The 14,240-nt window shown below is 37.9% G+C and overlaps 1 protein-coding gene across 1 annotated transcript in view; it reads left to right on the top strand.

The window, feature by feature from the left end:
* SAC9 (sacI homology domain-containing protein / WW domain-containing protein) overlaps window positions 1-14,240 on the top strand; it is a 246,422-nt gene that overhangs the window by 113,026 nt on the left and 119,156 nt on the right. The window contains exons 6-7 of the mRNA XM_089813780.1: window positions 13,700-13,807; window positions 14,002-14,172. Of these exons, the coding sequence (XP_089669906.1) occupies window positions 13,700-13,807; window positions 14,002-14,172 (279 nt within the window). The remainder of the gene's footprint in view (window positions 1-13,699; window positions 13,808-14,001; window positions 14,173-14,240) is intronic.

The raw sequence follows: 14,240 nt of genomic DNA, 5'->3' as shown, positions 1-14,240 counted from the left end.
CTAGAACTGGGCACGTAGTCATTATCTCCTTAAATCTCATAAAACAGTCCTGTGCCTTCTGAGTCCACACAAATTCCCCTTTTTTCAGTAGATCTGTCATGGGAGCTGCATGTCATGAGTAGCCACTGACAAACCTACGATAGAAACCACATAAACCAAGGAACCCCCTCAACTGTGTAAGGTTCTTTGGTGGAGGCCAATCAACAATAGCGCGAATCTTTTCAGGATCCATCCGCACTCCATTTGCACTAATAATGTGTCCCAAATATAACAGTTCAGTCATCCCTAAGTCACATTTGGACTCTTTTGCATACAAGGACTCCTTCTGTAAAATGCTGAACACTGTCTCCAAATGCTCTAGATGCTCCTGCCATGAACGGCTATAGATCAAAATGTCATCAAAAAACACCAGCACGAATTTCCTCAACTGATGGTGGAAAACTCTGTTCATAGTGGACTGGAAAGTGGCAGGTGCATTGGTCAGACCGAAAGGCATGACTACAAACTCAAAGTGCCCACAATGACATCTGAAAGCAGTTTTCTCAATATCCTGTTCACGGACTCTGATCTGGTGATATCCTGTTCTCAAATCAATTTTCGTGAAATAACAAGCCCCATGCAATTCATCTATCAACTCATCAATGCGAGGAATGGGATACCTGTTTTTAATGGTTCTCTTATTTAATTCCCTGTAATCAACACACATCCGAAGAGTTCCATCCTTCTTTTTTACCAAAACAATAGAAGATGCAAAAGGTGACTTACTTGGTCGGATGTGCCCCATAGCTAGCAACTCCTCGATGGTCCTTTCGATCTCATCCTTGAGTCGCTTTGGGTGTCGATATGGTGTGATCATGATAGGCTTAGCACCTTCCTCCAGCTCAATAACATGCTCAATGCCTCTGTCCGGTGGCCTGCCTGGTGGAATCTCACTGAATACCTTTTCGTACTTAATTCTCAATTTCTGAATATCAGGATGATATTCCGTCTTATGTTGCTCCTCCTGTGTAGGTGTCAAAGTACAAACTGCTGCCCACTCTATATCATTATGCCTAGTTAATCTCTCCAGCCACCTAAATGAGATAGTCCTGATGTCTCCATTACGGATAGCCTTAAGCACATGAGTCCTACCATTCACTTCGAATTGTATCTCCATATCCTCTAGTCTCAGGGTAACCACCTTCAATGAATGTAGCCACTGCATTCCAAGTACTATATCCATGTCACCCATGTTGACCACATGATAGTCCGCCTTAAACTCATAGTTGTTCAGGCGCAAAGGTAGGTCTCGTACCATCCTGTCACAATGAAGAGTGTATCCATCAGCTACCTTGACTCTTAGTCCCACGAACTCCTCAGTAATGAGTCCACGCTTCTCCACGAATCGTGCATCAATGAAATTATGTGTGGCACTTGTGTCCAATAATGTAATAACCTTCTGCTCAGCCAAAACTCCCCGAAGTCTGAAAGATCCCTCTCTCTGGATACTAGACAGTCGTGCTTCCTGTAAATGTAGCTCTGTTCCCTGCTGTTGCCCTGCACTGTCTATCTCCTGCTCTCCCTCTGCTTCATCAGGATCCTCATCATGATATTCTGAACAATCTGAATCTGAGCCTTCGTAATAAGCCCACATTGCTCGGTTGGCCTTCCCTTTTGGCCTCATAGGACAGTCATGGCCATACTCATACGGGCCTTTGCAATAGAAGCATAGCTTCTTCCTACGCAAGTCATTAAGTGTCTCCTTGTCCAACCTCTTACTTTCCTCCTTAGGTAGCTGTGCCTTTCTATGAAAGGGTTTCCTGTCCCTATCTTTTCCTGAAGGGAAACTCTTTGCCTGGAATTTATTTTTAGAAGCTGAAGAGGAATCCATGTCACGAGCTTTCTTAATGGCTTCCTGCAAAGTGGGAGGGTTGAGAGCTTTAATCCACGCTCTCAACGGATCAACTAGCCCATCCATAAATAAAACCAATAGCCTCTGTTCAGATACATCTGTTACTAACACTACAAGTTTCTGAAATTCTGAAATGTATGTTTCCAATGATCCCCATTGTTTAAGTTGAGCTAACTCCTTGAAATGGAGTTCTGGATCCTTCTTATCAAAACGTTCAATCAGTCTCTCCGTAAACTCCGCATATGAGGTAATGTGTGCATGACCCATAGTGATCATACCATGATGCCACCACTCGTGTGCTAACCCATCCAGGTGAATTGCTGCATACTTAAGAGCTTCTTCCTCAGACATAGGGTTCAATTGAAAGTATTTGTCAAGTTTTTGAACCCAAGCTCTTGCTGTAGACTTCCCCGAGCCATCATAATATGGTAACTGAAGTTTCCCTACTTTCTTTCGTAGCTCATAGCTCTGAGTCCTGTCATGTCCACGGGGCATATGCTTCATCCGCACATCCATATACTCTCTAAAGGTGATTGCAGCTGTAAAATCTGGACCTCCTGCTTCCCAATCTCTCCTCAACTGATCCTGTATGTCAGTGATCTAGGGTTTTGGTATTGGCTGCTCTGGAGCTCTAGGAAGGAACGTGGGAATCATAGGTCTTGAACTCACTGTCCTAGCTTGCTGGGGTGCATGACCGAAATTGTTCCCAATTTGTTCGCCTCCATTATGTATCCCATCCTGATTATTCCCATTCTGATTGTTACCATTCTGATTATTTCCTCCACCTATGTTAGCGTTCAACCCCATTTGACGAGCCATCATCTGCATCATAAGCTCCATTCTCTGATTCTGTTCCTGTGCTCTTTGTTCGGCTAATCGCTGTCCCTGTGCCAAGGTGTCTAATAACTGTAAAAATCTTTCCTCTCGCTGATCTGGACCGGCATTCCCGCCTCTATCCATATTGTAATCGTAGTCTTGATCAAAGAATACCTCCCCTGTGTCTGTATGACTGGATTCTATGTCCACCTGTACAGATGAGCTAGACTGTTCGTTCTGCAGGTCTGAAATCCTATCTTGTCTTGCTTTGGTATTGCGGAAATTATAAAGCCTCTGTCGCATGCTCAAACACAAATGTTCTGATTTTAGTGTTTTGACATTTTGTCAAACACTTTCCCTTCTATCCAGCTGTTCCAAATTCCCTATAAGACCTCCACAGGATGGCAGGACTTATAGCTCAGATACCACTGTAATGACCCTTACTATAAAGGCCACTGAAACCCTCAAACTGGCAGTCTGAAAATAATGCACAACTGTGTCTTCAAACCCTGTTAATCAATCCACAAATGCTAGGGCACAATTGAAACCCTTATTCCAACCAAAGTAAACCCTTATAACTGAATCTCAATGAAGTCCAAATGAGATGGCTGAATTACCAACTCCTCAAATGCAGCAATTCAGGTGATATTTCACACCCTCAAAGTCGCCAATCCAAGGGAGTGATTCGTTCCCAAAGATCAAATAATAATTTGCAGACCCAAGAGACTACAAATTTGCTCCACAATGGAAGAAGTAGAAGAAATCTCAAATCCAAGCATGTCCAAAATGAGAGGCCCAGCCCTCTATTTATTCACTTTTCTAAGAAGTTGCTAGAACTTCTAGAAACATCCTTTATAAAATCTCATTATAATGCAATTTTTCTAGAACTTCTAGAAACATCCTTTATAAAATCTCATTATAATGCACTTTTTATAATAAAGTAATTTTATAAAATAAAAAGTGCAACTCAACTTAAAATTATAACATGTAGGCCCCAATAATACATAATAATAAAATATAACCTCTTAACACTTCTTCAAGAGCAAGATATGACCATCTGATCCGCAAAATTGACTCTCTCTCCACACCATTTGCCTACGAGAGTCTGGAATAGGCAAAATCCATGATCAATGTCATGTCGAACTAAAGAGGGGACATTACATCTTATTTTGAGATTAAAGATGTTGTGTTGAAACACTTACAAGTTTTCAGTCTCAAATATAAGCCAAATAAACTCCAGAAGGTATGGACCAAAAGGATGCCTAAGGCAGTTACCCCCAAAACATATTGGGTTCTTGAGCATGGAAATGGCCCATTAAGCAGTAGTGGCCCAGTAATATATCTATGGTGAATGAGGCTAGATATGTTGAGTTAAATATAAGGGCAATGCTTGGTTTGATGAGTGGAGGTTAAGCTATTGATCTAAAGTGGTCAATGAGTCATAGTAACATGACCTTGATAAGCGGGAGGCAGTGCTGGCAAGCTTGTGGATTATAAGAAGTTCAAGTTCAAGTGGATTATGTTGATTTAGTTCAAAACATAAACATGATGTCTAAAAATATTAGGAACCTGGATGGCTCATTGTTAAATGCTTTAATGATTCCATCATTGGTAACTATTTTATTTTGCTTGAGTGACTCGCTTATCTACAATTGAGCACTTTTACAAAAGATATGGTGCTTTATCAATAGGCCATCTTGTAGAATCATTCGTTCAAGTACTCTATATTGAAGTATCTTTGCATTTATCGTAATCCTGAGCTATTGCCTAAGATGAATCTTGGTTGTCTGGAATTGTGTGTATCTATATGTGAAGTGTATTAGAATGCTATACGCTTCACCTGTGTGAGCATCACCTAGGTGTAATTAGTGCTAAGTGTTCCATTCTTTTTGATGAGAGATGGATCCTTGTGAACCACTACTCATTAAATATGGGTCAATTAGTTTGACTCGAAAACTACATAGTTGAATCTTGATAGCAATATCATAATTTGACTTGTTGTGGAAAATATCTCCTACTTGTCAATTGATGAGCTAAAGGGGCTCTATAATGAATGGTTTAGAAGGCACAACACTTGTTGTAGGATTTGCAAATGAGGTAGCAAGCTTAGCGGGCCTAACTTTGGAGGAAACTCCATAGTTAAGCATACTTCACTTGGAGTAGTACTAGGATGGATGCCTTTGTAGGAAGGCCCATTGCTTCACCTCTATGAACATCACATAGATGCAATGAATGTTGTGTTCCTTTATTTCTCATGGAAGACGGGTTCTTGTGAACCACAACTCATGAAACATGGGGCAACGAGTCTGAATAAAAAACTCCAGTAGAATTTTGATAGCAATATCACAATTTGACTTGTTCCGGAAAATATCTCACTTACCAATTGATGCGCTAAAGGGAGTTTATAATGAATGTTTCACAAGGCATAATAGTTTCCGAATGTTTTGCAAATGGGTAGCAAGCTAGTGGGCTTAACCTTGTAGGATACTCCATGGTTGAGCACACTTATTTTGGAGTGGTACTAGGATGGGTGACCTCTTGGGAAGGCCCAATGCTTCACCTCTATGAGAATCAACAAAATGCAATCAGTGCAAAGTGTTCTATTCTTTCTCATGAGAGATGGGTTCTTGTGAACCATGACTCATGAAACAAGGCCAATGAGTTTGACTTGCTTTGTGTTACATCCCAATTTTTGGCTCAATTTAAAAATGTTCATATAGCTATTGAGGTTTCATGTGAAGTCAATTGATAGGTAAAATTAGTTACGATTCATGTGAAGATGACATGTTAGTTAACCGTTATGATGTTATTATATCCTTATCATGAAAACTTGGAAATTGGTTATTTATTATAAATTCATAGGAAGTGATATGGTGGTTAGCCGTTGTGTTGGTTTATGAATAATAACCTGTTAAGGGAATTGTGATTATATTGGGGAATATGATGAAATCATGGAGAATTTCCTTTCCTTGCAGGAGCACGTTGAAGGGGGAAAAGCATTGCTTGAAGGGAATTGGGCACGGGGGGCACCACCATCACTGGGCAAATAGGTACGAGTAATGAACTACTATAGCTAAGGGAAAATGGCTAGATAAGCAAGATTGTATGTTGGACAACCATGAGCTAACTAGTTAAATTATATATCTCACTTGATAATAAAGAAATCAAGGAACATAAATTGAACTATGAACAAGTTGGTAACTTTATAATTGTCTTATCTTGGTTTGAGCCTCCTGGACTCTAAAGTATGTCCTAACATATTGACACCATGATACCTAAAAATCTATTTTATATATATATATATATATATATATATATATATATATATATATATATATATATATATATATATATATATATATATATATATATATATATATATATAAGGACGTATACGCATACCTGATATTGGGTGTATATGTAAGATATATATGGTTGGGGTTTACATATGTACACATATATACATACATACATATATAGGTATTTTGGATACCATGATGTTATAGACTAAGACTATATTATTGTTTCTTACATCCTTGGCCAAAGTTTTATTTATTTTTTTGCCTTGAGCAGTCACCTTGCTAATTATTCCTTTGGACTTTATGTCATTCAATGACCTTTATTATATTTATATATGTGCCACATGTTTGATTGTTGTTTGTTTTCTTTTATAACTTCTTCACTGCCACCTTTCTTGTTTTTCTTTATCAGAGCTTGAGGCAATTTATGGATATGATGAGACTTATACCATTGGTATTACATATCTTAGCAAGTTCTACGTATGGGGTTCTTATTGTCGATGATGGGAGTTTGATAGCAATATTTTTTTTAGAATCGCTTATGGCCCTGCAAACTAAATCCATGACTTAGTTGCATATTATATTCACCTTGCCCAACGTATCACAATCGTACATTGCTATTCACATTTGCATATCAGAGGCATAGTTGCATGTTGTAAATCCATTTGCATATCGAATGCATAGTCATGCATTGTTAAGAAGATCAGTTCAACTATAGCCACAGTCTCATTTGCTTGTACTTTGTACCTTACTATGTCATTGTTAATGTGCTCTATCTCAGACGGTGTCGTGGGCTTGTTTAGAAGGCTTTAATATTTACCTTCTTTCTTGAAATCCAAAATTGGGGTGCTTCTATCCTAAATATTCTTCTTTCTTTTAAGATATCATTATGAGGTAAGAACCATCATGTTATCAAAGACCTTGCTTGTGATAGCATTATAAATATGAATGCATTTACGGTTCCACAATGCATATATTCATTACAATTATGTGTACTTGATGCATTGAAGTGCCTTACTGCACATGTTGTCTATGTGCGCTGGCTTATACAGAGGCATTGGCAATATGCCTCTGAGATAAGTACATGATATGTTGTCATGATAACAAATTTGCTGATGAATATGATATCAAAACTGTAACTAGAAACATAACTAAAACTTTACTCAAGGGATCTCCTAGGAAAGCACCCATAAGGACCAGCATGGTCGAGATGAAGGGTGGGAGGAGAGAATTTCCCTACAACAGCAAGAACAAGATGGATCAGCAACTTATAACAGTAATAAATAACTAAGTCAGCTCATGGTAGTCCAGTGTTTAGATCTCGATGCCTAGTCAAGCAGTGGGTTGACACTCTAGTACCAGGATGCTTAGTGGCTGGACAAAGTGATCTATGTCTATTTCCAGGTAGGGAGAGCCTTTCTCGATTGAGAATGTGTGGGGATAAGTTGAGGTCTGTGGTTGGGAGGTTAAGATGCTTCTCCTCTCCACCAGATGCCAAGGCTTGCACAAGACAGAGATATGATCTGCATTCAATATCTTTTGGTAATGGGTATTTTACTTTTATGATATTTGAAATTACAAGTTGAAGATATGTTAGATTGATTGATATCATTGAATTAGTTAACCCCCCTTCAATGAAATCAGCTTCTCCTCTTCAATGTAATTGGTAAACAGTTAGATTATTTGATTTTCCAATTGGACTTGAAATATATCTGTATGCTTGAGATATGCTTACTTGATGGATGTTATAACTATCCTTTATGTGAATAACGAAAATGAAGGTATCTTTTAACTATATGTTATTGCCATGGTTAGCTATAGGAAAGAAAAGGAATGATACAATGGTATTTGATGCCCTAAATGGTATTGGTCATTACAATACATTGGTTAACTATTTGTGCCCTAAGTGGTAAATGTGGACTAACCTGGGTTTTGCAGATACTGCCCTAGATGGATTCCAGTTTTGGAAATTAGGTTATGGAAAACTTAAATTCCGTAACTTAGTTTTATTTGGTATGACCTTATAACCATTAATCTCTTTCATATGAAAATGTAAGATAACTATTATAAATTACTTCTCATGAATGGGAAGAGGTATTTTTATTTTTGATGTTATTCTAGTTGTTTGCTAAGGCTTGGGAAAAAGGGGATGTTACACTCTGGAAAACATCTCCTACTTATGAATGGATGAGCTAAAAGAGCCCTATAATGAGTTCATAAGACACAACACATGTTTAAGATTTTGCAAATGGGGAAGCAAGCTAAGTGAGCGTAATGTTGGATGCCCATGGTTAAGCACACTTAATTACTTAAATTGGAGTATACCTAGGATAAGCAACCTCCAGGGACGACCCAATGCTTGAGCATCACCTAGATGCAATGATTGCTAAGTGTTCCTTCTTTCTCATGAGAGATGGCTTCTTGTGTGGTCAGGAGCACCTAGGGTTATAGCCTAAACCTTAGTCAAAATTTGGCTTGTAAGTGGTTTTGGTAAAACCGTTGAAGAATAAGTAGTATGAATGAGTCCCAAGTGTGTCTTAGTGTCTTAGAGAGTCATTAGAATGTGTGGGAAAAAGTTTGCCAATGAATCGTCAGTAAATTGTCATAAAAGGTCATCATAAGTTGTCAAGGTAGTGCAACTTTGGTCAAAGGGTTAAACTGACCTCAAAATGCATAGAATTGAGTGACATGTAAGGAAGGAGTTTAAAACTAAGTGTTCAATCTGCAGTGATTTGGAGTGTTCACAAGTTGTGGAAGTGTTAAAGTGCAAAACATGCAAAAGTTGTCAATGACAACATTGCAACTTTGCAATGTTGTCATGACAATATTGTACAAAGGAGGCAAGAAGCGGTTGTGGGTTGGTTGTGACAGTTGAAACACATTCGCAGGAGCTAGTTAAGACCATCTAAGGTCTTAGAGCAGGGTTGGAGTGTTGTATATACAAAAGTTTCTTAATCAACTTGACCGATTTTCCTGTAATACTATTACAATCGCTTGCAACTCAAGCATCTATACTTCAATGGATTGACTTGAGGATCTTTATTGCTTGGTTAGATCTTTTGTTTAGATTGGCGTAACATAAATCTTTCCTTTGTGACTGGTTCACTGGTCAATACAGAACTAGAAGACTTCAATAGCCCTAGCATGAGTTTCAACAGTGGGCATTGTACTTTCTCTTGCAATATGCTAGGGCAATGTATATACTTTGTACATATGGAGTTTGGAGTCATATTTTGTAGGTTTGCTGTTTTTAACACCAAGCCCTAGGCGAGACAAGGTGTATTGGCTAGGAAACTTGGTGATTGTAGAGTAAAGATGGAGGGTGTAATGGATTGACCTGTGCAATCCAAGATCATAGAGATGTAGTATGGTATCTAGAGGACCAGTGTCCAAGAGTAGGAGCCAAATTGAAATCATTCAGATGGTGTTTGAATCCATTGAACACATTGTAGCAATAACAAGCTTGAGACCTTTATATTTAGGCCTTATTCTAGGAAGGCATTGTACGAACAAGTTGAGAATTTGAAACCCTAATTTTTTTTGAGATCTTTGAAAAGGGTATTGGGAGTGCTAGTTTTTTTTGGGTCTTGTTTAGGAAGTTTCAGAGTTATTGTCCAGAAACCTGATTTAGAGGCCTAATTAAACCAAAATGGCTACTAGCTCTATTTCCAAGGGTTTGGAGAAATCAATTGCAAAAACATGGAAGATGTAAACAAGATGAAACCAAATTTAGTTGAAACAAGTAGGTTGGAAGCCCCTCCATCCATATTGAAATGAACATGGCCATGGTGAACTAGGAGTGGGCTTAATACATTTAGTCCAGGAAGCAATAGGTGAGTAGTGTGAAGTGTGAAATTGGTAGAGAGGTCTTTGGAGAGAGAGAGGAGTTGGAGAAGGAATTCCTCTAGTTTAGGGTATTGGAAGGAACCCTAGTGAGGTTAGGAGAAGAGCCTTAAGGAGTCCAAAAAGAGATAGGACTTAAGAAGAAAGATCTCCCTATCATTGTGGACCACTCCTCATGAAACACGGGTCAATGGTTTGACTCAAAAATTACACAGTTGAATCTTGATAGCAATATCATGGATATATAACTAGAATTCGAAAAAACTATGTATTCCTTTCAAAATAGGCTGGGGAACAAACTCGAGACATAATCCTTGCCTTAAATATGCAAATTACAACATCAAGAGAGCCTTACACTACATTCTATTTTATGTTTCACACTTACAATACTGCCCCTGCTACCTGTCAAGGTATGTTTCAAAGTAGGAATTTTGTGTATGTGTTCTGTAGGCAGATTAAAGAAGATATTTTGGTGAATAAAAGAGGCCTTGATGTATGTACCTATGTCCCATCTAGAACTACCATTGAGAAGAAACCATTGTCACATTTGAAGACTTGAGTTATCACTGTTATATTTGTTAGGAACATTACGCTAACTTGTTTGTCAAGTAAAGGTCCCTAGAATTCAGGGAAGATCTTAAAGTGATAGTGTGTTGTGATTGATGCACTGACTACTGCTCGTGGAGTGACCATATGTAATGATCTACTGGATTGGCTCAGAATTATCGAACTTTGGCTACAAACATTTCATCATTCAGTTGCTATATGAACTAGTCTTCAAGCAAAAATATGATGGTATTCCCAAATTACTGCATCTCTGAACTAATATTGATAAGTGGATATACCAATCAATCTGACTAAGAACTCAATTAAATACAGAACCAATAATGTGAACACATTAAAATGCCAATGCTTCTTATAAAAGATTTACTAAATTGATGGCAGAATTACAGTCCCATATATGAGATAATAATGTACAGAATTAAGCAATTATGGGGGGAAGAGTTGTGTATGCCAATACAGTGGTCAATACCTGAAATGGAGGTATGACCCGACGTCACTACCAAGATTCATGACAGTTTGACGTCTATCAATGCACATTGTGCCCGAATCCGCCGCACTGTAGTTCCATCACATCTTCCAGGTTCTATGCCATTACAGTCCTGGTTACTTCTCAAGACCAGTGAATGTCGAACCCGACGTGTTCCTGGTGCAAGCTATGGACCACTGGCATATATGGAACCCATCTGTGTATCACATTACCTCTGTGATTTACTTCTACGGGTATCTCTGTCCTGACTGCTCAAGATGAATATCGTTTGCTACTGCCCCTTTGCTCTGATATGCAGATATTAGCTAATCTTTGACTGTTGCTCATACCTAGTATCCAAAATAGGTGCGCAGATTATGCTCACTCTCCTCTACGGAATTCAATATCAAAACCTGTAACTGGTTGTGTGTTCCAAAATGTATCCTCTCACTGTTATCTCAGAACCTGTACATGAATACTAGGTTTGCGTCTAGTATCACAACTTTCTTAAGGAATTTCGTCCTTAAGAATAATCCAGTCACACTTTAAGCGACCATTAGGATTTGAAGAATTATCATATATTCATTCATTGTGTCTTTCCCAAGACAGAGCCTCTTATTTATAACCTTGAAATGAGGGAAAAGTGTTGGAATAAGAGATGTGGGTTAAAACACCAATTTCATCTTCTAGTCACTTAAGTCACTTTATAAAGTGAATGTCTTAATAAAACATAAAGTAACTTTATTAAAGTACTTTAATACATTAAATGATGAAGTTAAGACAAATTCTCCCTTGTGACTGGCAGGCATCCTTACTGGTAATGTTGTTAATCTATCCGGATGTGGAGATAGAGTAACCAGGTGCCAAAAGAGGTAGCGTAGAAGAGGGGACATGACACCATAGTGCACCGAGTGGTTATGATCAGAAAGAACCATCTTTTTCTCCAATCCTAATGAGGAGAAATGGAAGAACTACACTAGTCTTGGGATAGATTGGCATAGGGAACAAGGTCTCGTGTAGAGAAAGAGAATCTGACATTTGAGTTGGATTAAGTTGTTTGTAGGAATGAATCAACCTTCCAAGGAAATCATTGACTCTTCTTCAAACCCTCACTCATCACATGAAAATACAATGTATATAATGAAGATGATGTAAAAATCGACCTCTTAACATGACTGAAACTTCTTCTGGTGTGAAAGGGACAAAGGTTGCAGACAAAAACTCTAAAATTAATGATATGAGTGGTTAGCATGAGGTTGATACTTGCTCATTGATGAATACAATTTTGGTATCAATTCTCAATCAACTTGCCAATACTAATATTTGGTGGTCCTGTGATTACTCAAATTTCAACGCTGCATGTTAAAGCTGATAATCAGGTGATTGTGTCTCATCAGCAGAAAGAAGTGGAGGGATGACTAAGTAGACATGGTTAATGCGAAATGCAGAACCCTACAAGCACAGATTGTTATAAAATTAATGGTACATGCCATATTATAAAATCGGCATGTATTTTATTGGCCCACAAGTACTTCTGTGCAAACAAACCCTGGTGCGTTACTTGCCAATAGTTTGCCGCTGAGTCATTTGGAAATCATTGCCTAATAATTTTAATGAACTGTTGGCATCTAATTACCCAAAAGCTTGTGACAAAAACTTGCTTGGCGCACAAAAAAAACAAGCTGCTAAGTAAGTCTTAATATTGACCATTGGTAGATAGCTTAATTTTTAAAAGTGACAAAATAGTAAAAAAATGGCATGCACCATTGATGTCTGTCTGTTCTCAGGCCTTTGAACATGCTGGGGGCGCTGCCCCTAGAACCTTACAAGAGGTGCTGCCCATCAAGTCTGGTTTTCAAAAGTAAGAAGAATAGGAATAGTTTGGTTCTATGTTTTCAGTGGATTGAAATGCTCTAATATTATTGGGTGCTTAATTCATATTCACAATACCGTGATGTTAATTTTGGTTGTTTTTTGATGTATAATTAGCAAAAACACTCATGATCTCTGTAAATTGCTTTTAAGAATATTTTATATTATGTGTTGATAATATTTGGGAATTTTGGTTAGTCCTGATCAAATATTAGGTCTTCCAAGGCCAAATTGTTATTTTGGGTTGGTTTCAATGTATAAATAAGGAAAAAATATTTACAACCTCTTTAACTCTTTAAATTGCTTTTAAGATTTTTTTGCAAACTATGTGTTTTTTATGTTTGGCAATTTTGGTAGAGTCCTAGACAAGTCTTAGGCCTTGCCAAGTCCCAAGTTTTTGAACTACGGTGCATGGTTGGGATCTAAGCATGATGTGAATAACATGCACTAAGTGTTTTAATAAGAGTTTAATTTTTTTATGAATTATGGCTGGGAGAGCGTTATTTCAATTTTCAATTGTGATAATAAAAGTGCTGAAAATTGCTTTCTGTGGTGCTGTCCATGTAGCCATCATTCCTTTTTCCTTGTGCTTATAACTTAAATTTCCTCATGATGCTGTGTTTTTGGTATGTTGTGTTCATCTTAAGAGAACTTTCCGTAAGAGATTATCTTCTGTGAGAATTGTAATTTAATTGAGGCCAATGGTTCAGGTCAATTGATAGTATGTGGATGCGGTGTTTTGGTATTTTGTGTTCATCTTAAGAGTACTTTCCGTAAGAGATTAGTTCTGTGAGAATTGTAATTTAATTGAGGCCTATGGATTCAGGTCAATTGATAGTAGGTGATATCATTTGATGTTTTAGGGTTTCCTATATTTGGCAATTGAAGTTCAAACTATTTTTATTTTGATGACCTGACCACAAGAAACTGTTTTCTTATGTGAAACAGGTTCTGTCACGGCCTCCTGCAAGTATTCTCAAACCTGTTGCAAGCATGTTTCCTAGCCTTAACAGTGCAAATGATCTTCTTAGCTTCAAGATCAAAGATCTTATCTGGGTAATCATATGTTCCTATTATGTTAGCAATATGTTTGGTATAAATTGTATTATTTTACTTTATTCAGTTTACATAAGGATGGTTGTACACTTGTATGGTGCTCATTACTAAAAGAGCTTCTGTTTGTTTTCCTTCTTGAACTGGTGATCTCATTTATGAGTGGCTTCTTGAAAGTGCATTGTAAATGACTGCAGGTTTGTCCTCCAGCTACAGATATTGTAGAGCTTTTCATATATCTAGGAGAACCATGCCATGTATGCCAGCTTCTTTTGACTATCTGCCATGGTGCGGATGATTCTTCATCCCCTGCTTCAGTTGATGTTCGAACAGGAAGCAGTCTTGATGGACTAAAGCTTATTGTTGAGGTCCTGTATCTGTATTAAGAATTTAAAACCTATTGTCATTTATTTGTGCATCATTTCTCCATTAAAAA

The sequence above is a fragment of the Cupressus sempervirens genome, chromosome 2, assembly GCF_028749045.1.
Source record: "Cupressus sempervirens isolate cs-2001-9-10 chromosome 2, ASM2874904v1, whole genome shotgun sequence".
Lineage (NCBI taxonomy): Eukaryota > Viridiplantae > Streptophyta > Pinopsida > Cupressales > Cupressaceae > Cupressus > Cupressus sempervirens.
This window is presented reverse-complemented; position numbering and strand designations above follow the sequence as displayed.